Source organism: Bufo gargarizans, chromosome 6 (genome assembly GCF_014858855.1).
Source record: "Bufo gargarizans isolate SCDJY-AF-19 chromosome 6, ASM1485885v1, whole genome shotgun sequence".
In the NCBI taxonomy this organism is placed as follows: domain Eukaryota; kingdom Metazoa; phylum Chordata; class Amphibia; order Anura; family Bufonidae; genus Bufo; species Bufo gargarizans.
Window position 1 is genome coordinate 232,485,127 of NC_058085.1, and position 26,152 is coordinate 232,511,278.

Genomic DNA, 26,152 nt, shown 5'->3' on the forward strand with positions numbered 1-26,152 from the left:
TAAATTTCAAGACAAATTTCCCCAAGGCGTCCTCGATTTTACCAACTACATCCTGGCCTTCATTGGTTATTGTCACTCTGAGTTGAATTTGTCGTACTCCACAGTCAAGTCTTACTTAGCCGGTGTACGGCATTTCCGAGCCTCTAGTCAACCGCAAGCTCCCTCACTGTTCTCCATTCACGTAGTCAAGGCTACACTCAGGGGACTTGAGAAATGTAACCCTAACACGCGGCCGGGCCGCCAGGCCATCACCGGGCAAATATTTTGTCAGCTGTCCGACATGTTAGACCATAGCCCTTTCGGAGCCCAGCAAAGTCTAGTGATAAAAGCAGCCATATACCTGGCTTTCTACGGCTTCCTGAGACCAGGAGAGTTTACCTCAGCCCGTAGCAGCCACAGGTATCTGACTGTCGGACAACTGAAGACTGACACAGATAATTTCATTCTGTCGCTCATGTGCACCAAAACTTCACAGACAGGCCCTCCTACCCAGGTCACATACTACCCAACCACTCACCGCTGGTGCCCCATTCAAGTATTTCATCAGTTGTTAAGTAGTATTGACAGTTCATCACCTCAGAGGCCACTGTTGCCTTTCAATGCCGCACACCTCACAAGCTCCCAATTTGTTTCACATGTTCGCTCCCTGATGGCCAACCTAGGCTTAGACCCGGCATCTGTCTCCGGCCACTCCTTCCGGATTGGCGCAGCTTCCAAGAACAGAGTTCCTGCTCACGTCATCAGGAAATTAGGGCGCTGGCACTCCTCCTGTTATTCACGATACATACCTCACCCGAACATTGAAATGTCTCACGCCTGTCAGAATCTCGTACTATAAATGCGGTTCGTAAATAAAGTTTCTGGTGGCTTGCTCTTTTGGCCTCCTTCAGTCATCCCTACGACGTTGCGGTTACGGCACAAATCAAACCGTTTAGTTAACTACTGGTTAGGGTCCCAGTTCAGGAGTAGCCCCGACCACAAGTTTTAAGGCCGATTTATTGGCCTGTATTTGTGGGAGGGGCTATGCCACGCTATTTAGGCTCTGTTCCCCCTCCCCTACATCCTACGTCTGCTCAACACACCCACCCTTCCCACCCTCCTTTTCATCATCTCACCAGGGGATGGCCTCCTTCAGTCATCCCTACGACGTTGCGGTTACGGCACAAATCAAACCGTTTAGTTAACTACTGGTTAGGGTCCCAGTTCAGGAGTAGCCCCGACCACAAGTTAAAGTTGTGATCTAGGACCTTAATGACATCATCACCATGTGACCAGTAATCTAGCAATTACTGGTCACATGGCTATGAGGTCATCACAGGTCCTAGCAGGAGTGTTGCAGAAGTTAACTGTGGAGCTTTTTCAGATTATAGCGTGGGGGGCCTGTATAGTGTGGGGGACCTGTATAGTGTGGGGGACCTGTATAGTGTTGGGGCCTGTATACTGTGTGGGGGTCTGTATACTGTGGGGGGCAGTATACTGGGGGGGGGGGGGCTGTATAGTGTGGGGGGGCCTGTATAGTGTGGGGGGCCCTGTATAGTGTGGGGGGCTATACTGCTGTACTGTATACTGTGGGGGTCTGTATACTGTATACTGTGGGTGCGGTATAGTGTGGAGTGCTATACTGCTGTACTGTATAGTGTGGGGGGCTGTATCGTGTATAGTTTGGGGTGCTGTATACAGTGAGGTGTTGTATACTGTGAGGTGTTGTATACTGTGGGGTGCTGTATACTGTGGGCTGCTATACTGCTCTACTATATACTGTGGGGTACTGTATAGTGTGGGGTGCTAAACTGCATACTGTGTGGTGCTGTATACTATAAGGTGCTATACTGCATACTGTGGGGTGCTGGGGTGCACTGTAACACTAGGGTGAGCCGAGCCCTGGTCTACTTCCTGCAGAGCGGTGCCCACTTCCAGCCCAGAGCACTGATCCTGAGCTGCTGGAGTCTTCAGAACTGGAAGTATTTACAGTCATTCACTGTACTCTACCAGGTGTTTGGATTTTTTTTGTGTGTGTTGTGGTTGAGGGCGTGAGGGGTCATATGTGAAGATTACATCAGAAAAAGGTGACAGGGCTGTTATGTTAATATACTGTAAACTACTGTATAGTGGGGTGCTGTATACTGTGTGGGAGCCTGTATACTGTGGGGGGTTGTATATTATGTGGGACTGTATACTGTGTGGTGGGCTGTATACTGTGTGGGGCTGTATACTGTGGGGGGCCTGTATACTGTGTGGTGGACTGTATACTGTGTGGGGGCCTGTATACTGTGGGGGGGCCTTATACTGTGTGGTGGGCTGTATACTGTGTGGGGGGGCTGTATACTGTAGTGGGGGTCTGTATACTGTGGAGGGCATTATACTGTGGTGGGCTGTATACTGTGTGGTGGGCTGTATACTGTGTGGTGGGCTGTATACTGTGTGGGGGGGCTGTATACTGTGTGAGGGCCTGCATACTGTGGGGGGGGGCTGTATACTGTGGGGTGGGCTGTATACTGTGGGGGGCCTGTATAGTGTGGGGTGCTGTATACTGTGTGGGGGCCTGTATACTGTGGGGGCTGTATACTATGTGGGACTGTATACTATGTGGGACTATATACTGTGTGGTGGGCTGTATACTGTGAGGGGGCCTATATACTGTGGGGGGGCTGTATATTGTGTGGTAGGCTGTATGATGTGTGGTGGGCTGTATAGTGTGGGGGCCTGTATACTGTGGGGGTCTATATAGCGTGGGGGGCCTGTATAGCGTGGGGGGCCTGTATAGTGTGGGGGACCTGTATAGTGTGGGGGACCTGTATAGTGCTGGGGGCCTGTATACTGTGTGGGGGTCTGTATACTGTGGGGGCAGTATACTGTGGGGGGCCTGTATAGTGTGGGGGGCCCTGTATAGTGTGGGGGGCTATACTGCTGTACTGTATACTGTGGGGGTCTGTATACTGTATACTGTGGGTGCGGTATAGTGTGGAGTGCTATACTGCTGTACTGTATAGTGTGGGGGGCTGTATCGTGTATAGTTTGGGGTGCTGTATACAGTGAGGTGTTGTATACTGTGAGGTGTTGTATACTGTGGGGTGCTGTATACTGTGGGCTGCTATACTGCTCTACTATATACTGTGGGGTACTGTATAGTGTGGGGTGCTAAACTGCATACTGTGTGGTGCTGTATACTATAAGGTGCTATACTGCATACTGTGGGGTGCTGGGGTGCACTGTAACACTAGGGTGAGCCAAGCCCTGGTCTACTTCCTGCAGAGCGGTGCCCACTTCCAGCCCAGAGCACTGATCCTGAGCTGCTGGAGTCTTCAGAACTGGAAGTATTTACAGTCATTCACTGTACTCTACCAGGTGTGTGGATTTTTTTTTGTGTGTGTTGTGGTTGAGGGCGTGATTGCCTGCTAAGATCCAGGGGGCCCAAGTAAATTTTTGCCCAGGGTCCAATCAATATTAAAGACGGCCCTGGTCTCTCACAGGTGCTGTCATGGGGCGTAATGGAAATACTTAAATTACTCTTACCGGTAATATGTTTTCCATGACGCCATGACAGCACCTACATAATTCCCTCCCTATAAAAATATATATATATATATATATATATATATATATATAGTAGGCAAATAATAAAAAAAAATTTTTTTTTTATAATAATAAAAAATAATAATAATATATATAATATATTATATACATAAAAGATGATGTAAAGGAGAAATCTAAATTTTGTGCCAAAGAAGAGATATGCCTGGCATATATTTGGCACAGTTTTTTTCTGGTTTGTTTTCTTTTTGTTGTGTTATTAGTTTCACTATATAGAGGTGCATTGCTGGTCCCAGGAATCTTGTCAAGTACTGAGTGGCGGAAGGCAATGGACCAATTTTAGGATCTGGGAAGTTCCTGTTTCCTGTCCGGAGGGGGAGGATCTCTCTCACAGGTCCTGTCATGGGCTCATGGAAAACATATTACCGGTAAGAGTAATTTAAGTATTTCTGTCACAACTGCAGGTATTATGTGTACGTTCTGTCCTTATTACAGGCAACATTAGCTCGTTAATCGAAATAGTCATGTATTCCAGTGGATGGTTCCCCAGGCCTGGTGAGTTCACACATTTCACTTAATTTACTACTACAGTAAGAGAGAAGACGCCATGTTCTAACTGTTGGGCCCTTAATAGAAAGTGTGGCCTGGGGAATAAGTAGAGGTAAGTATGTTGCCACCAGGAACAGTTGGTGCCCGATCAGGGTCCTTGGCGGATGGTTGGAGTTCATTTAGGCCTTCCAACAGATTCACCATTGTTTGTTTCAGTCTGCAGCTCTCAGGATTCAAACCACCTTGTTATAGGGTCATATGTTAGTCAACATAGGAGTAAATTGTTTCTGGTTACCGGCCACTATTTCAATCGCATCAGCATTAGCCACCTCCAAGAACGATGTGGCTGTGCACATGACAAAAAAGGTAAGGTAGATGGAAGTCTCTGTGATATATACGGTATATTCCTCACCTTCATCGTGAAAGATCTTTTCCGTTCAAAATCTGGTGTCGTAACGGTATGTATATATTACTCTAAACAAGGTCTGCTCTTTTTGGCCCCTTTAGGCTGCCCTACCACAGCAGTTATGGCATAACTCTGCTGCTTGTTGTAGATGGGGTTAGATAGGGTAAGTTCACCTAACAAATAAGAATATGTTAAAATTATACAGGCAGTAATATAACCCAGCTATAACGCTTATTAATATCATACCTGTGCAATCCAAACCAAGTATGATATTATTAATCTATCTATCTATCTATCTATCTATCTATCTATCGATCTAAAAGTAAAACTTTTTGGTGTGCACACCTTCTGCTGGTCTAGCACTGTGAGATAACATACTCCTAATGATTAAAAATAAAAATAAGCATAAAAAGATAGCCGAATCGCTATAATGGCAAATACATAAATGCAGTTCAGTACCTATCTCCCCACATCCTTGTTATTTATAAGTGCATGTATTGCATGAGGATCACGTGTTAATAAGTGCAGTGAGTTCAGCAAGGATCCAAAGTCTCTATTAAGTTGAAAAAAATGTATTCACAGTGTCCCATACTAACAAGCAGGTAGGTATCAGAAAAATGTGGGCTGGATCGGGTCATATCTCATGTCCATAGCAAAACCCATATATGGAGTATTCTTTTTCAAAAAAGGGGTTAGTCCAATTTTCATTGCGGCATTATCTCCATTTATGCGGTTGGTGTGCGTTTTCCATGTTGAATGTACAGTACAGACCAAAAGTTTGGACACACCTTCTCATTCAAAGAGTTTTCTTTACTTTTATGACTATGAAAATTGTAGATTCACACTGAAGGAGTCAAAACTACGAATTAACACGTGTGGAATTATATACATATCAAACAAGTGTGAAACAATTGAAAATATGTCATATTCTAGGTTCTTCAAAGTAGCCACCTTTTGCTTTGATTACTGCTTTCCACACTCTTGGCATTCTCTTGATGAGCTTCAAGAGGTAGTCCCCTGAAATGGTTTTCACTTCACAGGTGTGCCCTGTCAGGTTTAATAAGTGGGATTTCTTGCCTTATAGATGGGGTTGGTACCATCAGTTGCGTTGAGGAGAAGTCAGGTGGATACACAGCTGATAGTTCTACTGAATAGACTGTTAGAATTTGTATTATGGCAAGAAAAAAGCAGCTAAGTAAAGAAAAACGAGTGGCCATCATTACTTTAAGAAATGAAGGTCAGTCAGTCAGCCGAAAAATTGGGAAAACTTTGAAAGTAAGGGCTATTTGACCATGAAGGAGAGTGATGGGGTGCTGCGCCAGATGACCTGGCCTCCACAGTCACCGGACCTGAGCCCAATCGAGATGGTTTGGGGTGAGCTGGACCGCAGAGTGAAGGCAAAAGGGCCGACAAGTGCTAAGCATCTCTGGAAACTCCTTCAAGACTGTTGGAAGACCATTTCAGGGGACTACCTCTTGAAGCACATCAAGAAAATGCCAAGAGTGTGGAAAGCAGTAATCAAAGCAAAAGGTGGCTACTTTGAAGAACCTAGAATATGACATATTCTCAGTTGTTTCACACTTGTTTGTTATGTATATAATTCCACATGTGTTAATTCATAGTTTTGATGCCTTCATAGTCATGAAAATAAAGAAAACTCTTTGAATGAGAAGGTGTGTCCAAACTTTTGGTCTGTACTGTACATACATTCACTTCTTTCTAAAAATTATTATCACTGTATGATTTGTAAATATGTACACTAGTAAAGTAAAATAAAATGAAAATAGAGATGAAAATGGCTTCAAACCATAGGATTGAGGAAGGGCACAATCAACACAGTTAATATAGATATCTTGTATTAGCAGTTTCCCCTGTCCCCTATATTTATTTTTAAGGAAAGGGGGTGAAAGGGTTAATGTACAGTTGGACTGGAGGTCAATAAATAAAAAAGGATGGTATTTCGGCTTTTATTTTCTGGCTGGTCCTTATATACCCCGGAGGCATGTTTTCATTGGCTGAAGGAGTCCCATGCCCTTCCCTGGCCATTCACATTACTAAAACTAGGTTTCATTCAAAGAATACTGAATAGGCAGCCAATGGGATACATTTTCCCACGGTCATGAGAGCCAATCAGGGGCAGTCCCCAGGTAATTAAGGTTAATTGCTGATGACAGGTTGTCAAAACACTGGTTTCATATTTGTTAACAAGGCAATTAACCTTAATTTTCTGGGGACTGCCCCTGATTGGCTCTCAAGACCGTGGGAAAATGTATCCCATTGGCTGCCTATTCAGTATTCTTTGAATGAAACCTAGTTTTATCAATGTGAATGGCCATTAGGACTCCGCCTGGCATAGCATTACCACGGCAAAACTAAAATTAGCAAAATGTCAAAAATTAAAAGATTAATTCACCCAGACACAATAATTATTTAAAAGTGCTTGATTGAGGTGCTGCAGTGATTTATTCTGCATTCCATGTACATAATTAAAGTAGTGGAGTGGAGTAATTTATCAATCTAGTTGAAGCTGGAGGCGAGGCGCTGTATATGTTTGCTTTAATAAAAAGGCTCAGGCGGCTCCACTTCCAGGGGCCTCCCTGGACTACATCTCTATATCGCATAGGGATTTTTTATTTTACGCTCACGTATTTCGTTGAAAAGTTTAACATAGGGGGGGGGGGTTGCACTTTTGAACGCTTTGGGCTGCCGTTCTACTTTTGAAAGCACCAAAGCTGGCAGAGGTCACCAAGCTGAGTTTGTCCTTTACACTTTTACATAGTCCCTCGATTTGCTGCAGCTCTGCTACATCTGTGAGCCGCTCTGCAAGCCATGACCTTGTACTATTTTGTATCCAGTTTATCATTTTCCAAAGCAGATCAAGTTGCATAAGTACATTGTAGCAATAATACTTACTTCCTACAGGATATGAACAGTGCCTGTCATTTCCGAGGATGAGGAGCCATACCTGCTCCATTAGGAGGATTCAATAGCACAGACTCCTCCAGCCCTGCAGAACTTGACATTAGCATTGTGACAACTTAGATGTCAGGGAAAGGTCACTTATTGCCACTTGAACTCTTAATAAATACACAGCCTTAGGAACCATAGGCATATATTGCAGGCTTTTATCCGAAGTGCATTATACTATTGTAATTAGGCAGCAAAATTGCAATCAGCAGAGCCACAGCTTGTCCTCTTCCATCCTTGCAAGTATTACTCTCCTTCTTAACCTTAAAACACTGCCGATACTAAATAATACATCATGATTCATGATGATAGCAAAACGGGTAAGGGTTATATCCAGAGCAGGGAGACTCGGGTAGGGATGAGGGTATCCGGTATCCGGGATAAAGCAGCTCCCTCAACACTGGAGATAATTTGAACTCTGACCGCGGGGAAAAGCATAGGAAATAGGGAAGCGCTGCACCCCCTCCGCTGTAGACAGTACATCCAGTTAAAGTACATTACTACAGATTCGAATACTACTGATTCATTTTGTACTTTGGCTCAACACTGCTATCTACTGACCTTGCTATGTATTGCTATTGTGAAGAAGAGAAAATCGCGTTTCGTTTGTAACTATATGCAAAAAAAGAGGAGCTCTAACGATGCTACATCTGTAGTGCCTTTATCTGGCAATTGAACATTCTTTAAAAAGAAAAAGAAAATTGCACCTGGGAATCTCCATCACATGGTCTGATATGGGTGTGGCTTACAGTCTTGCTTTGTTCACATTGCATTAGTTGTCCTGCTATGCAGTTGTGTAGAAGCTTGGCTGTGAGCTGGATTTCATCACCTTCAGACCGTGTTCACACCATAGTTAGAGTAGTGGTAGGACCCCTTGCCATGCTGAGTGGCCGTGACGTGGTGCATGTGGGCTCCGATATCTTCCTGACAGGAATATATTGGCAAAAGTCTCAGCTTTTAATATCTGCTTGTATGACCAGCTAGTATAGTCAGTGGTATATCTGTTTGGTGCATTTTCTTCAGTGATTTATATAATTGTATTGTCATCCGCACAATGCTCTGGTTTGTGTAGGATGCTTTTGTGGTGCATGTGGACCGCGCTGGCGTCCTCCTTTGTATGCATTATTTGCTCGGGATGGTCATTTGCTGCGGTCCACATGCGGTGGGACTGCTCCCCTAATGAGAAACACGCTACAGTGTTTGGGGTTTGAGCAGCTCCCCCATACTTGCCATGGTATTTCGGTGGTTCACATGCAGTGGGACTGCTCGCCCAATGAGAAACACGCTACAGTGTTTGGGGCTTGGGCAGTTCCCCCATGTTGGCCACTTCATTTCTGTGATTTTGTTTTATATGTATTGAATGTGCCTTTATCTGGCAATTGAACATTCTTTAAAAAGAAAAAGAAAATTGCACCTGGGAATCTCCATCACATGGTCTGATATGGGTGTGGCTTACGGTCTTGCTTTATTCACATTGCATTAGTTGTCCTGCTATGCGGTTGTGTGGAAGTTTGGCTGTGAGCTGGATTTCATCACCTTCAGACCGTGTTCACACCATAGTTAGAGTAGTGGTAGGACCCCTTGCCATGCTGAGTGACCGTGACGTGGTGCATGTGGGCTCCGATATCTTCCTGACAGGAATATATTGGCAAAAGTCTCAGCTTTTAATATCTGCTTGTATGACCAGCTAGTATAGTCAGTGGTATATCTGTTTGGTGCATTTTCTTCAGTGATTTATACATCTGTAGTGTCCTGCATCCGAAAACTGAGTTTGTTTTGCAAATTCCAAAAATCTGGGCCTAATCTAGTGTCCATAATCTGTGTGTTTCTGTGACATATACTGTCCTGCATTCAAAAACTGTTTCTTCAGGGCAAATTCCAATAATCTGGGCCTAATCTAGTGTCCATATGCTGTGTGTTTCTGTGACATATACTGTCCTGCATTCAAAAACTGAGTTTGTATTGCAAATTCCAAAAATCTGGGCCTAATCTAGTGTCCATATTCAGTTTTTTTTCTGTGACATATACTGTCGTGCATCCAAAAACTGTTTCTTTAGGGCAAATTACAAAAATCTGGGCCTAATCTAGTGTCCATATTCTGTGTGTTTATGTGACATATACTGTCCTGCATCCAAAAACTGTTTCCTTAGGGCAAATTACAAAGCACCGCAACAGGCTGGAAGAGGCAGTGGGGTTTCAAAAGTGAGATGTTGGCCCACACCAAACAGGCCCGCAACCGTTACACCAAGTACCCCCATGCGTAAATCTACCTTGCTAAGGGGTAGGTGCTTTTTTGAGGAAAGTGCAGATGACAAGAGTGGTAGTAAATGAGCCGGGGCATGAATACTAGCAACCTCACCATCACCAGCATGATCCGCCACATGGCATCCAAGCACCCTAACAAGTGGGCCGAACGCCTGGGTCCATAATCTGGGTCTGCGGGTCACACCACTGCCTCCTCTTCCCCTGTGTTACGCACTGCTGGCCAATCCACTGTCGAAGACGCAGGCCTGGATGCCCCTCACCCTGCACCTAGACCTTCGCATGAACCATCAGCAACAACATCCACTTCCCTGTCTGAGCGCAGTATCCAATTGTCCATAACAGTCAGGGCATCGTGGGAGTTGTAGTTTTACAACAGTTGGAGGGCCACAGGTTGAGCATTCCTGTTTTAGAGGGTCAGCTCAGCAGCAGGCCCTCGCATATAATGTTTCAGAGCGTCAGCTCGGCAGCAGGCCCTCACATATAATGTTTCAGAGCGTCAGCTCAGCAGCAGGCAATCGCATATAATTTTTTAGAGCATCAGCTCACCAGCAGGCCCTCACCCCTAATGTTTTAGAGCAGGGGTGCACAACGTTTCCCGGTTGGGGGCCACATTGCCAGACTAAACCAATGACGAGGGCCGAAATTAAAATTTAAAGGTGTATTAACAACTGAAATATTGTACTTGTGGCCCTCGGGCCGCAGGTTGTGCACCCCTGTTTTAGAGGGTCAGCTTAGCAGCAGGCCCTCGCCCCTAATGTTTTAGAGGGTCAGCTCAGCAGCAGGCCCTTGCCCGTAATGTTTTAGATGGTCAGCTCAGCAGCAGGCTCTTAAATATTATGTTTTACAGGGTCAGCCCTCCAGCAGACCCGCACCTAAAATCTTAAATTTGGTCAGCTCACCTGCAGGCCCGCAACTCAAATCTTTTATAGGGTCAGCTCACCTGCAGGCCCAAACCTAAAATCTTTTACAGGATTAGCTTACCTGCAGGCCCGCAACTCGATGTGAATGAGGCCTTCCTTTATGTGATATACAGGTTGTATCGGAATGCCTCTTCATTGTAATTTTTGGCAGGACTTGCACTTTATATACAAGTAAATTTACGGGAAAGAATGTTTTCAATCCATTTTTTCTATAAAATCTTTTTATTTTTTTTATTTGGTTTTGTTTGTAAAACCTTAATTATATTGTGGGCCTGGCGATCACTTTAAGCCCTTTTAAGCTGCATCAGTAAGAGCATGGTGATAAAAATGAGTGGCAAGGTGACATGGTGTGGAGATGGCAGCATGAGAAGGCCACATAGTGGCACAATGACTGAGTCTAGAACTAATGGATTTGGCCAGGGCCCCCTCAACAGTATTACACAATGAAATTATAGTGTCATTATAGACAGTACATAAAACTGATGGAACAGCTTCCGGCCCTGGTCTGAGAGAGCGATCTAAAAAATTACTGTGGGATAGAGCCCCGATTCAAAAATTGGTTGTGGGGCCCAGTCAATTCTAGCTACGTTACTGATGCAGCCCACAAGTGCAAGTTGGGTTTATTTGTTACAAAACCTTAATTAAATTGTGGGCCTGGCGATCAGTTTAAGGCCTTTTAAGCAGCAGCAGCATAGTGCAGTGCTCGAGTCCTGTGGGAACGTGTGGGAACGTGTGGGAACGGCGTTCCTGCACTTTTTTCATAGCAGGAACGCCGTTCCCTTTCAGGGCCACCCGTCTTTAACGCCGGGCAAAAGAACCACAAAGTGGTGAAGGCTTTGTACTCATTGCTTCCTGGTCCTCTGTAGATAACACTTGAAGTTAAAATATACCATCGGATTGGAGAGAACTCCGATCCGATGGTATATTCTAAATCTGAGGCGTTCCCATGGTGATGGGGATGCAGCATCATTGGTGGGCAGTGCGCCCCACTCCCCGGTATTAAAATCATTGGTGGGCAGTACACCCTCCCCCCGCCCTTCCCAATAATAAAATCATTAGTGGGCAGTGCGCCCTCCCCCCGCCCTTCCTATTATTAAAATCATTGGTGAGCAGTTGCGCCCCCCCCTTCCCAGTATTAAAATCATTGGTGGGCAGTGCGCTCACCCCCTCCCCCCCACATCATTGGTGGCAGCGGCAGTTCCGATCGGAGTCCCAGCAGTGCAATGCTTGGGATCCGATCGGTTACCATGGCAGCCAGGACGCTACTGAAGTCCTATCTGCCATGGCCAGTTACTCTGCAGCATTATTCTTACATGCGCTGTGGCTGCCCAAATGCTCCTTCTTGTAACTCACAGGTCTGTGCGGTGCATTGCTATAAGCAATGCGCCACACAGACCTGTGAGTTACAAGAAGAAGGAGCGCCGGACGGCCACAGCGCATGTAAGTATGCTGCTGACTAACTGACCATGGCAGCAAGACAGGACTTCAGTAGCATCCTGGCTGCCATGGTAACCAATCAGAGCCCCAGCATTACACTGCTGGGACTCCGATCGGAACAGCTGCTGCCACCAATGATGGGGGGAAGGGCGCCCACTAATGATTTTAATAATGGGGAGGGCGCACTTCCCACTAATGATTTTAATACCGGGGAGGGGGGGAGGGTGAACTGCCCACCAATGATTTTAATACCAGGGAGGGGGGAAGGGGGCACTGCCCACCAATTATTTTAATACCGGGGAGGGCGCACTGGGGGCTCATGGAGAGGCTACTGGGGGCTGATAGAGAGGCTACTGGGGACTCCTATAAGGCTACTGGGGGCTGCTATAAGGCTACTGGGGTCTGCTATGAGACTACTGGGGCTGCTATGAGGCTACTGGGGGCTGCTATGAGGCATGGGGCTCTTATCTGAGGCCTGATTGGGGGTCTGAGCTGAGGTGTGATCTGAGGTCTTATTGGGGTCTTGTTAACATTGGGAATCTTATTGGGGCTATTAGCTGAGGTCTGATTAACATTGGGGGTCTTATTGGTGGTCTGACCTGAGGTGTAATAAAACATATTTTTTTTCCCGGAGCACACATGCTTTATCCCCTGAAGACGCTCAGCTCACCAGCAGGCCCGCACCTAAAATCTATTACTAGTTCAGCTCACTTGCAGTCCCGAAACTCAAATCTTTTACTGGGTCAGCTCACATTCAGGTCCGCAACTTAAATCTTTTAGGCCCCTTTCACATGGGCAAGTATTCGGCGCGGATGCGATGCGTGAGTTGAACGTATTGCACCCGCACTGAATACTGACCCATTCATTTCTATGGGGCTGTTCATATGAGCGGTGATTGTCACTCATCACTTATGCGTTGCGTGAAAATAGCAGCATGCTCTATTTTGTGCGTTTTTCACGTAACACATGCCCCATAGAAATGAATAGGGTTGCGTGAAAATTGCAAGCATCCGCAAGCGGTGTGATTTTCACGCATGGTTGCTAGGAGACGATCGGGATGAAGACCCGATCATTATTATTTTCCCTTATAACATGGTTATAAGGGAAAATAATAGCATTCTGAATATAGAATGCATAGTAAAATAGCGCTGGAGGGGTTAAACTTTTTTAAAAAATGATTTAACTCACCTTAATCCAAATAATTGCGCTGCCCGGCATCTCGTCTGTCTCCTTTGCTGAACAGGACCTGTGGTGACGTCACTCTGGTCATCTCATGTTCCATCACATGATCTTTTACCATGGTGATGAATCATGTGATGATCAGAGTGACGTCCCCACAGGTCCTGTTCCTGAAAGGAATGTTCACCACAGGTCCTGTTCAGCAAAGGAGACAGAAGAGATGCCGGGCTACGCAATCAAGTGGACTAAGGTGAGTTAAATTATTATTATTTTTTTTAACCCCTCCAGCGCTATTTTACTATGCATTCTGTATTCAGAATGCTATTATTTTCCCTTATAACCATGTTATAAGGGAAAATAATACAATCTACACAGAACACCGATCCCAGAACCGAACTTCTGTGAAGAAGTTCGGGTTTGGGTACCAAACATGCGCGATTTTTCTCACGCGCGTGCAAAACGCATGACAATGTTTTGCACTTGCGCAGAAAAATCGCGGTCTTACAGGGTCAGCTCGCATGCAGGCCTGCATCTCATGCTGCCTTGCTTTGAAGTAGTAGTCATAGCCATTTATCAGGCTCCATCTCTGAAATCGAACAATGATTTCCCGTTACCGGGGTTCACCATGTTAGGCGCATAAAAGAACATTGAAAGTTGATAGGGAAGATATCCAAATGGATCGTGGACGTCATGAGGACGTGCGATCAGGAAAAAGGACGCATGAGCCTACAGCCATTGTGCATGAGCGTTCAGTAATGCGGCCCAAAAATACCCAGCTCTGCAGAGGCTGTCCTTTTTTTTTTTTTTTTTATTAAAAAAATTTGTTCTTACCAGTTTAATCTCTGTTTTGTCACCTATCAGGGGCCGGTGTATGGAATAGATTTGAGGAACCGGTAGATGGAAAAAGATGGTTAGTCGGTTCTCTTACCAATTTGGGGCACTGCGCGTGTGCCGTGCAATGTACTGTGCCACCCCCTATGAGTGGTGTGATAAGTAGTACTAGTCTTATCAGGGGATGTGTATCGAATAGATTTTAGACAACCGCAAAAAGTTGTCAATATTTGACACACTCATGACATACATTTTATTCCTCTATGTGTCAATCTTGGTGTAGTGATGACTGTGCTCGTGCGCACGTTTGGGAGATTGCAGGCAATGGCGGTTTTTCAAAACCTATGGTCGTGCTGAGGTAGTTCAGTGACAGTTAAGTGACCCAGAAAACAATGATTCTGCAGTGTGGGCCCATTGTTGGCCTAGTAGGCTTTAATGATCACCTTAGATGAAAACAAAGAAAATTAATGTTTTTTCTATGCAAAATTATCCAGCCGATCGCTTTTGGTCTGTTCACAATGAAGCAACGACCTTACCATCTGGGGTGTGCCAACATTGCCAACACACTCATAGAGGTAATAGCTTCATTGTGATACGCAAGCCCCTTCACCACAACAAGGTAACGATCACGAAGGGGAATTGACACATGTATGTGCCTTTTTTTTTTTTTTTCCAGCCACAGTGCAGCACCAGAGGCCAGAAAAATCAGGCTGCTGTAGCAGCGGACGGAAAAATTGATGTTTTCCAGGCAGAAAGTGCACTAAAACATTGCGGCTTGAACCCTAGTTGGTGGCGGAGAAGTCATGCAAGTGATCCGGCAGGCAGAGATTAAATACAGCAGCATGTGGACCATTTTTAGCCCAAGGCATCTCATCAGGCCTTTTTTAGTCAAATGCATCCCCCACTGTCAGTCCCTTCGGGATATATGCCTCATTCATCTTAACCCCTTAGTGACCACCCATACGTGTTTTTACGGCGGTCACTAAGGGGCCTTAGGCTGGGCCGCCGCGTTTTTACGGCGGCCCGGTCTAAGCGCTGCACGGCTCCCCCGTGCAGCGGGGAGCACGGACCCGGCTCTCACATGAGAGCCGGGACCCTGCTCTAACAGCCCGGACCGGCAGGAGTGCCGATCCGGGCTGTTTAACCCTTTACATGCCGGGCGCAATGGCGCCCGCTGCATGTAAAGTGGTGACAGAGGGAGCGGACTCCCTCTGTATCCCATCAGCACCCCGAAAATAAGATCGCGGGGTGCTGATGTGTTCGGAAGCTTACCTTGCTTCCGTTCAGGGCCCCGAGCCTGTCTTCAGTTATTTCCAGCAGGCTGTGCCTCTCTGGAGCCACCTGCTGGTAAAGGTTTGAATAGCATTGCTATTGAAATGCTATTGAAATGTAATGCCTTATAGAGATAATGCATTACATTTTAAAAGCAATCAAAATACTGTATATTATAGTCCCCTTGTGGGACTTTTAAGTAGTAAAAAAATAAATAAATAAATACACATTTATTAAATAAAAAAAATTCCATAAAATAAAAAAATATGCTTTTTTTTCCATTGAAACTACGCTTTTCAATGAAAAAAATTGCAAAAAGAAAATATCCCCCATATGTTTGGTATTGCCGCGTCCGTAACGACCCGGACTACATAAATATTACATAAATTATCCCCTATGGTGAACGCCGTAAAAAATAAAAATAAAAAAAAGACAGAATTTCTAATTTATTCTTAGTTTCCACTGAAAAAAACATAATAACAAGCGATCAAAAAGCGCCATTTACTCCAAAATGATGCCAATGAAAAATACAAGTTGTCCCTCAAAAATCAAGCCCTCACACAACTCCATAGAAAAAGAAAAAAAAAGTTATGGGTCTTGTGAAGTGGCAATGCAAAATCATTTTTTTGGTTAATAAAAGGGGTTTTATTGGAAAAAAAAGTAGTAAAACATAAAAAAATTATAAGTATTTAGTATCACTGTAATCGTACTGACCCAGAGAATAAAGATATTATGTTATTTGTACCGAAAAATGAACGCCGTAAAATTTATAATGTAAAAACGCAGTGGCAGTATTGCTATTTTCCCCCATCTCCCTCCCAGAAAGAGTTAATAAAAGTTAATCAGAAAGTTATGTGTACCCCAAAATGGTTCCATTAAAAACTACAACTTGTCCCGTAAAAAACAAGCCCTCATAAAGCTATATAGACGAAAAAATAAAAAAGTTATAGCTCTTGGAACGAGACCATGAAAAAAGGAAGAAAAACGCTTGGTCATAAAGGCCCAAACAGGCTTGGTCACTAAGGGGTTAATAAAGGTGAGGTAATGTAGACTTTTTGACCTAGGCGACTTCTCTTCTCAGTGACAGTACCTCCTGCTGCGCTAAAGGTCCTTTCTGACAGGACATTTAAAGGGGGCAGGCCAGAAGTTCTATCGCAAATTGGGATAGCTCAGGCCACAGGTCAATCCTCTACACCCAGTAGTCAAGGGGTTCATCGCTCCTCAGAGTTTAGATATCTGCAGTTAAGGCGAGGTAGTCTGCTACCTGTCGATAGAGTCATTCTCTGAGGGTGGACCCCGAAGGGCTGTGGCTAGGGATGAGCGAACTCGAACTGTATAGTTTGGGTTCGTACCGAATTTTGGGGTGTCCGTGACACGGACCCGCACCCGGACATTTTCGTAAAAGTCCGGGTTCGGGTTCGGTGTTCGTCGCTTTCTTGGCGCTTTTGTGACGCTTTCTTGGCGCTTTTTGAAAGGCTGCAAAGCAGCCAATAAACAAGCGTCATACTACTTGCCCCAAGAGGCCGTCACAGCCATGCCTACTATTGGCATGGCTGTGATTGGCCAGAGCACCATGTGACCCAGCCTCTATTTAAGCTGGAGTCACATAGCGCCGCCCGTCACTCTGCTCTGATTAGCGTAGGGAGAGGTTGCGGCTGCGACAGTAGGGCGAGATTAGGCAGATTAACTCCTCCAAAGGACTTGATTAACTGATCGATCTGCAGCTGTGGGTCATTGAGCTGCTGATACTCAATTTCTCACTGTTTTTAGGCTGCCCAGACCGTTTGTCAGTCACATTTTTCTGGGGTGATCGGCGGCCATTTTGTGTCTTGTGGTGCTGCGACCAAGTGCATCCAAGCTGCGACCAAGTGCATTTAACCCTCAATGGTGTGGTTGTTTTTTAGCTAAAGCCTACATCAGGGTGAAGCTGTCACACCAAGTGCATTTAACCAGCAATAGTCTGTTTATTTTTTGGCCATATACTACATCAGGGGCAAGCTGCGCCCGTCACCAAGTGCATTTAACCCTCAATGGTGCGTTTGTTTTTTGGCTAAAGCCTACATCAGGGTGAAGCTGTCACACCAAGTGCATTTAACCAGCAATAGTCTGTTTATTTTTTGACCATATACTACATCAGGGGCAAGCTGCGCCCGTCACCAAGTGCATTTAACCAGCAATAGTCTGTTCATTTTTTGGCCATATACTACATCAGGGGCAAGCTGCGCCCGTCACCAAGTGCATTTAACCCTCAGTAGTGTGGTTGGTCAAGCTGTGACACCAAGTGCATTTAACCAGCAATAGTCTGTTCATTTTTTGGCCATATACTACATCAGGGGCAAGCTGCGCCCGTCACCAAGTGCATTTAACCCTCAGTAGTGTGGTTGGTCAAGCTATCACACCAAGTGCATTTAACCAGCAATAGTCTGTTCATTTTTTGGCCATATACTACATCAGGGGCAAGCTGCGCCCGTCACCAAGTGCATTTAACCCTCAGTAGTGTGGTTGGTCAAGCTGTGACACCAAGTGCATTTAACCAGCAATAGTCTGTTCATTTTTTGGCCATATACTACATCAGGGGCAAGCTGCGCCCGTCACCAAGTGCATTTAACCCTCAGTAGTGTGGTTGGTCAAGCTATCACACCAAGTGCATTTAACCAGCAATAGTCTGTTCATTTTTTGGCCATATACTACATCATGGGCAAGCTGCGCCTGTCACCAAGTGCATTTAACCCTCAGTAGTGTGGTTGGTCAAGCTGTGACACCAAGTGCATTTAACCAGCAATAGTCTGTTAATTTTTTGGCCATATACTACATCAGGGGCAAGCTGCGCCTGTCACCAAGTGCATTTAACCCTCAGTAGTGTGGTTGGTCAAGCTGTGACACCAAGTGCATTTAACCAGCAATAGTCTGTTCATTTTTTTGGCCATATACTACATCAGGGCCAAGCTGCGCCCGTCACCAAGTGCATTTAACCAGCAATAGTGTGGTTATTTTTTGGCCATATTCCAGTCTAATTCTGTCACTAAATCCATACCGGTCACCCAGCGCCTAAATACTAGGCCTCAAATTTATATCCCGCTAAATCTCTCGTTACCGCTGTCCTGTTGTGGCTGGGAAAGTTATTTAGTGTCCGTCAAAGCACATTTTTTGTTCTGGGTTGAAATACAATTCCCAATTTAGCAATTTGAAAGATTTAGTGGTTTCTGCTATATCAGAGCTATTTGAAATCTATCCCTAAAAGGGTATATAATATTCAAGGTGCACATAGGGTCATTCAGAATAACTTCACACACACGCTACTGTGCATATCCCAGTCTAATTCTGTCACTAAATCCATACCGGTCACCCAGCGCCTAAATACTAGGCCTCAAATTTATATCCCACTAAATCTCTCGTTACCGCTGTCCTGTTGTGGCTGGGAAAGTTATTTAGTGTCCGTCAAAGCACATTTTTTGTTCTGGGTTGAAATACAATTCCCAATTTAGCAATTTAAAAATTTAGTGGTTTCTGCTATATCAGAGCTATTTGAAATCTATCCCTAAAAGGGTATATAATATTCAAGGTGCACATAGGGTCATTCAGAATAACTTCACACACACGCTACTGTGCATTTCCAAGTCTAATTCTGTTAGTAAATCCATACCGGTCACCCAGCGCCTAAATACTAGGCCTCAAATTTATATCCCGCTAAATCTCTCGTTACCGCTGTCCTGTTGTGGCTGGGAAAGTTATTTAGTGTCCGTCAAAGCACATTTTTTGTTCTGGGTTGAAATACAATTCCCAATTTAGCAATTTGAAAGATTTAGTGGTTTCTGCTATATCAGAGCTATTTGAAATCTATCCCTAAAAGGGTATATAATATTCAAGGTGCACATAGGGTCATTCAGAATAACTTCACACACACACGCTACTGTGCATATCCCAGTCTAATTCTGTCACTAAATCCATACCGGTCACCCAGCGCCTAAATACTAGGCCTCAAATTTATATCCCGCTAAATCTCTCGTTACCGCTGTCCTGTTGTGGCTGGGAAAGTTATTTAGTGTCCGTCAAAGCACATTTTTTGTTCTGGGTTGAAATACAATTCCCAATTTAGCAATTTAACAATTTAGTGGTTTCTGCTGTATCAGAGCTATTTGAAATCTATCCCTAAAAGGGTAGATCATATTGAAGGTGCACATAGGGTCATTCAGAATAACTTCACACACCCGCTACTGTGCATTTCCAAGTCTAATTCTGTCACTAAACCCATACCTGTCACCCAGCGCCTAAATACTAGGCCTCAAATTTATATCCCGCTAAATCTCTCGTTACCGCTGACCTGTTGTGGCTGGGAAAGTTATTTAGTGTCCGTCAAAGCACATTTTTTGTTCTGGGTTGAAATACAATTCCCAATTTAGCAATTTAAAAATTTAGTGGTTTCTGCTGTATCAGAGCTATTTGAAATCTATCCCTAAAAGGGTAGATCATATTGAAGGTGCACATAGGGTCATTCAGAATAACTTCACACACCCGCTACTGTGCATTTCCAAGTCTAATTCTGTCACTAAACCCATACCTGTCACCCAGCGCCTAAATACTAGGCCTCAAATTTATATCCCGCTAAATCTCTCGTTACCGCTGTCCTGTTGTGGCTGGGAAAGTTATTTAGTGTCCGTCAAAGCACATTTTTTGTTCTGGGTTGAAATACAATTCCCAATTTAGCAATTTCCTAATTTAGTGGTTTCTGCTGTATCAGAGCTATTTGAAATCTATCCCTAAAAGGGTAGATCATATTGAAGGTGCACATAGGGTCATTCAGAATAACTTCACACACCCGCTACTGTGCATTTCCAAGTCTAATTCTGTCACTAAACCCATACCTGTCACCCAGCGCCTAAATACTAGGCCTCAAATTTATATCCCGCTAAATCTCTCGTTACCGCTGTCCTGTTGTGGCTGGGAAAGTTATTTAGTGTCCGTCAAAGCACATTTTTTGTTCTGGGTTGAAATACAATTCCCAATTTAGCAATTTCATAATTTAGTGGTTTCTGCTATATCAGAGCTATTTGAAATCTATCCCTAAAAGGGTATATAATATTCAAGGTGCACATAGGGTCATTCAGAATAACTTCACACACACGCTACTGTGCATTTCCAAGTCTAATTCTGTCAGTAAATCCATACCGGTCACCCAGCGCCTAAATACAAGGCCTCAAATTTATATCCCGCTGAATTTGAATACAATACATTGGGCCAAATAATATTTTTGTTGTTGTGGTGAACCATAACAATGAGGAAAACATCTAGTAAGGGACGCGGACGTGGACATGGTCGTGGTGGTGTTAGTGGACCCTCTGGTGCTGGGAGAGGACGTGGCCGTTCTGCCACATCCACACGTCCTAGTGTACCAACTACCTCAGGTCCCAGTAGCCGCCAGAATTTACAGCGATATATGGTGGGGCCCAATGCCGTTCTAAGGATGGTAAGGCCTGAGCAGGTACAGGCATTAGTCAATTGGGTGGCCGACAGTGGATCCAGCACGTTCACATTATCTCCCACCCAGTCTTCTGCAGAAAGCGCACAGATGGCGCCTGAAAACCAACCCCATCAGTCTGTCACATCACCCCCATGCATACCAGGGAAACTGTCTCAGCCTCAAGTTATGCAGCAGTCTCTTATGCTGTTTGAAGACTCCGCTGGCAGGGTTTCCCAAGGGCATCCACCTAGCCCTTCCCCAGTGGTGAAAGACATAGAATGCACTGACGCACAACCACTTATGTTTCCTGATAATGAGGACATGGGAACACCACCTCAGTATGTCTCTGATGATGACGAAACACAGGTGCCAACTGCTGCGTCTTTCTGCAGTGTGCAGACTGAACAGGAGGTCAGGGATCAAGACTGGGTGGAAGACGATGCAGGGGACGATGAGGTCCTAGACCCCACATGGAATGAAGGTCGTGCCACTGACTTTCACAGTTCGGAGGAAGAGGCAGTGGTGAGACCGAGCCAACAGCGTAGCAAAAGAGGGAGCAGTGGGCAAAAGCAGAACACCTGCCGCCAAGACACTCCGCCTGCTACTGACCGCCGCCATCTGGGACCGAGCACCCCAAAGGCAGCTTCAAGGAGTTCCCTGGCATGGCACTTCTTCAAACAATGTGCTGACGACAAGACCCGAGTGGTTTGCACGCTGTGCCATCAGAGCCTGAAGCGAGGCATTAACGTTCTGAACCTGAGCACAACCTGCATGACCAGGCACCTGCATGCAAAGCATGAACTGCAGTGGAGTAAACACCTTAAAACCAAGGAAGTCACTCAGGCTCCCCCTGCTACCTCTTCTGCTGCTGCCGCCTCGGCCTCTTCTGCTGCTGCCGCCTCGGCCTCTTCCTCCGCCTCTGGAGGAACGTTGGCACCTGCCGCCCAGCAAACAGGGGATGTACCACCAACACCACCACCACCACCTCCGTCACCAAGCGTCTCAACCATGTCACACGGCAGCGTTCAGCTCTCCATCTCACAAACATTTGAGAGAAAGCGTAAATTCTCACCTAGCCACCCTCGATCCCTGGCCCTGAATGCCAGCATTTCTAAACTACTGGCCTATGAAATGCTGTCATTTAGGCTGGTGGACACAGACAGCTTCAAACAGCTCATGTCGTTTGCTGTCCTACAGTATGTTGTTCCCAGCCGCCACTACTTCTCCAAGAGAGCCGTGCCTTCCCTGCACAACCAAGTATCCGATAAAATCAAGTGTGCACTGCGCAACGCCATCTGTAGCAAGGTCCACCTAACCACAGATACGTGGACCAGTAAGAACGGCCAGGGACGCTATATCTCCCTAACTGCACACTGGGTAAATGTAGTGGCAGCTGGGCCCCAGGCGGAGAGCTGTTTGGCGCACGTCCTTCCGCCGCCAAGGATCGCAGGGCAACATTCTTTGCCTCCTGTTGCCACCTCCTCCTTCTCGGCTTCCTCCTCCTCTTCTTCCACCTGCTCATCCAGTCAGCCACACACCTTCACCACCAACTTCAGCACAGCCCGGGGTAAACGTCAGCAGGCCATTCTGAAACTCATATGTTTGGGGGACAGGCCCCACACCGCACAGGAGTTGTGGCGGGGTATAGAACAACAGACCGACGAGTGGTTGCTGCCGGTGAGCCTCAAGCCCGGCCTGGTGGTGTGTGATAATGGGCGAAATCTCGTTGCAGCTCTGGAACTAGCCAATTTGACGCACATCCCTTGCTTGGCGCATGTGCTGAATTTGGTGGTGCAGAAGTTCATACACAACTACCCCGACATGTCAGAGCTGCTGCATAAAGTGCGGGCCGTCTGTTCGCGCTTCCGGCGTTCACATCCTGCTGCTGCTCGCCTGTCTGCGCTACAGCGTAACTTCGGCCTTCCCGCTCACCGCCTCATATGCGACGTGCCCACCAGGTGGAACTCCACCTTGCACATGCTGGACAGACTGTGCGAGCAGCAGCAGGCCATAGTGGAGTTTCAGCTGCAGCACGCACGGGTCAGTCGCACTACAGAACAGCACCACTTCACCACCAATGACTGGGCCTCCATGCGAGACCTGTGTGCCCTGTTGCGCTGTTTCGAGTACTCCACCAACATGGCCAGTGGCGATGACGCCGTTATCAGCGTTACAATACCACTTCTATGTCTCCTTGAGAAAACACTTAGGGCGATGATGCAAGAGGAGGTGGCCCAGGAGGAGGAGGAGGAGTAGGAGGAGGAGGAAGAGGGGTCATTTTTAGCACTTTCAGGCCAGTCTCTTCGAAATGACTCAGAGGGAGGTTTTTGGCAACAGCAGAGGCCAGGTACAAATGTGGCCAGACAGGGCCCACTACTGGAGGACGAGGAGGACGAGGATGAGGAGGAGGTGGAGGAGGATGAGGATGAAGCATGGTTACAGCGGGGTGGCACCCAACGCAGCTCGGGTCCATCACTGGTGCGTGGCTGGGGGGAAAGGCAGGATGATGACGATACGCCTCCCACAGAGGACAGCTTGTCCTTACCCCTGGGCAGCCTGGCACACATGAGCGACTACATGCTGCAGTGCCTGCGCAACGACAGCAGAGTTGCCCACATTTTAACCTGTGCGGACTACTGGGTTGCCACCCTGCTGGATCCACGCTACAAAGACAATGTGCCCACCTTACTTCCTGCACTGGAGCGTGATAGGAAGATGCGCGAGTACAAGCGCACGTTGGTAGACGCGCTACTGAGAGCATTCCCAAATGTCACAGGGGAACAAGTGGAAGCCCAAGGCAAAGGCAGAGGAGGAGCAAGAGGTCGCCAAGGCAGCTGTGTTAATGCCAGCTCCTTTGAGGGCAGGGTTAGCATGGCAGAGATGTGGAAAACTTTTGTCAACACGCCACAGCTAACTGCACCACCACCTGATACGCAACGTGTTAGCAGGAGGCAACATTTCACTAACATGGTGGAACAGTACATGTGCACACCCCTCCACGTACTGACTGATGGTTCGGCCTTATTCAACTTCTGGGTCTCTAAATTGTCCACGTGGCCAGAGCTAGCCTTTTATGCCTTGGAGGTGCTGGCCTGCCCGGCGGCCAGCGTTTTGTCTGAACGTGTATTCAGCACGGCAGGGGGCGTCATTACAGACAAACGCAGCCGCCTGTCTACAGCCAATGTGGACAAGCTGACGTTCATAAAAATGAACCAGGCATGGATCCCACAGGATCTGTCCGTCCCTTGTCCAGATTAGACATTAACTACCTCCCCTTAACCATATATTATTGGACTCCAGGGCACTTCCTCATTCAATCCTATTTTTATTTTCATTTTACCATTATATTGCGAGGCTACCCAAAGTTGAATGAACCTCTCCTCTGTCTGGGTGCCGGGCCTAAATATATGCCAATGGACTGTTCCAATGTTGGGTGACGTGAAGCCTGATTCTCTGCTATGACATGCAAACTGATTCTCTGCTGACATGAAGCCAGATTGTCTGTTACGGGACCTCTCTCCTCTGCCTGGGTGCTGGGCCTAAATATATGCCAATGGACTGTTGCAGTGGTGGCTGACGTGAAGCCTCATTCTCTGCTATGACATGCAGACTAATTCTCTGCTGACATGAAGACAGATTCTCTGTTACGGGACCTCTCTCCTCCGCCTGTGTGCTGGGCCTAAATATATGCCAATGGACTGTTGCAGTGGTGGCTGACGTGAAGCCTCATTCTCTGCTATGACATGCAAACTAATTCTCTGCTGACATGAAGCCAGATTGTCTGTTACGGGACCTCTCTCCTCTGCCTGTGTGCTGGGCCTAAATATATGCCAATGGACTGTTGCAGTGGTGGCTGACGTGAAGCCTCATTCTCTGCTATGACATGCAGACTAATTCTCTGCTGACATGAAGCCAGATTGTCTGTTACGGGACCTCTCTCCTCTGCCTGTGTGCTGGGCCTAAATATATGCCAATGGACTGTTGCAGTGGTGGCTGACGTGAAGCCTGATTCTCTGCTATGACATGCAGACTAATTCTCTGCTGACATGAAGCCAGATTGTCTGTTACGGGACCTCTCTCCTCTGCCTGTGTGCTGGGCCTAAATATATGCCAATGGACTGTTGCAGTGGTGGCTGACGTGAAGCCTCATTCTCTGCTATGACATGCAGACTAATTCTCTGCTGACATAAAGCCAGATTGTCTGTTACGGGACCTCTCTCCTCTGCCTGTGTGCTGGGCCTAAATATATGCCAATGGACTGTTGCAGTGGTGGCTGACGTGAAGCCTCATTCTCTGCTATGACATGCAAACTAATTCTCTGCTGACATGAAGCCAGATTGTCTGTTACGGGACCTCTCTCCTCTGCCTGTGTGCTGGGCCTAAATATATGCCAATGGACTGTTGCAGTGGTGGCTGACGTGAAGCCTCATTCTCTGCTATGACATGCAGACTAATTCTCTGCTGACATGAAGCCAGATTGTCTTTTACGGGACCTCTCTCCTCTGCCTGTGTGCTGGGCCTAAATATATGCCAATGGACTGTTGCAGTGGTGGCTGACGTGAAGCCTCATTCTCTGCTATGACATGCAGACTAATTCTCTGCTGACATGAAGCCAGATTGTCTGTTACGGGACCTCTCTCCTCTGCCTGTGTGCTGGGCCTAAATATATGCCAATGGACTGTTGCAGTGGTGGCTGACGTGAAGCCTCATTCTCTGCTATGACATGCAAACTAATTCTCTGCTGACATGAAGCCAGATTGTCTGTTACGGGACCTCTCTCCTCTGCCTGTGTGCTGGGCCTAAATATATGCCAATGGACTGTGTCAGTGGTGGCTGACGTGAAGCCTCATTCTCTGCTATGACATGCAAACTAATTCTCTGCTGACATGAAGCCAGATTGTCTGTTACGGGACCTCTCTCCTCTGCCTGTCTGCTGGGCCTAAATATATGCCAATGGACTGTTGCAGTGGTGGCTGACGTGAAGCCTCATTCTCTGCTATGACATGCAGACTAATTCTCTGCTGACATGAAGCCAGATTGTCTGTTACGGGACCTCTCTCCTCTGCCTGTGTGCTGGGCCTAAATATATGCCAATGGACTGTTGCAGTGGTGGCTGACGTGAAGCCTCATTCTCTGCTATGACATGCAGACTAATTCTCTGCTGACATGAAGCCAGATTGTCTGTTACGGGACCTCTCTCCTCTGCCTGGGTGCCGGGCCTAAATATATGCCAATGGACTGTTGCAGTGGTGGCTGACGTGAAGCCTGATTCTCTGCTATGACATGAAGACTGATTCTCTGCTGACATGAAGCCAGATTGTCTGTTACGGGACCTCT

General features: G+C 46.3%; 1 protein-coding gene across 2 annotated transcripts in view; it reads right to left on the bottom strand.

The window, feature by feature from the left end:
• Positions 1 to 26,152, bottom strand: part of LOC122941779 — an 81,226-nt gene that overhangs the window by 39,093 nt on the left and 15,981 nt on the right. Inside the window, exon 1 of one of the 2 annotated variants that reach the window (XM_044299212.1) lies at positions 4,493 to 4,610. The exons of the other annotated variant lie outside the window; for it this stretch is intronic. Within the exon in view, the coding sequence (XP_044155147.1) occupies positions 4,493 to 4,498 (6 nt within the window). The 5' untranslated portion in view covers positions 4,499 to 4,610. Of the gene's footprint in view, positions 1 to 4,492; positions 4,611 to 26,152 lie in introns of those variants that run through there. 2 annotated transcript variants of the gene reach the window in all.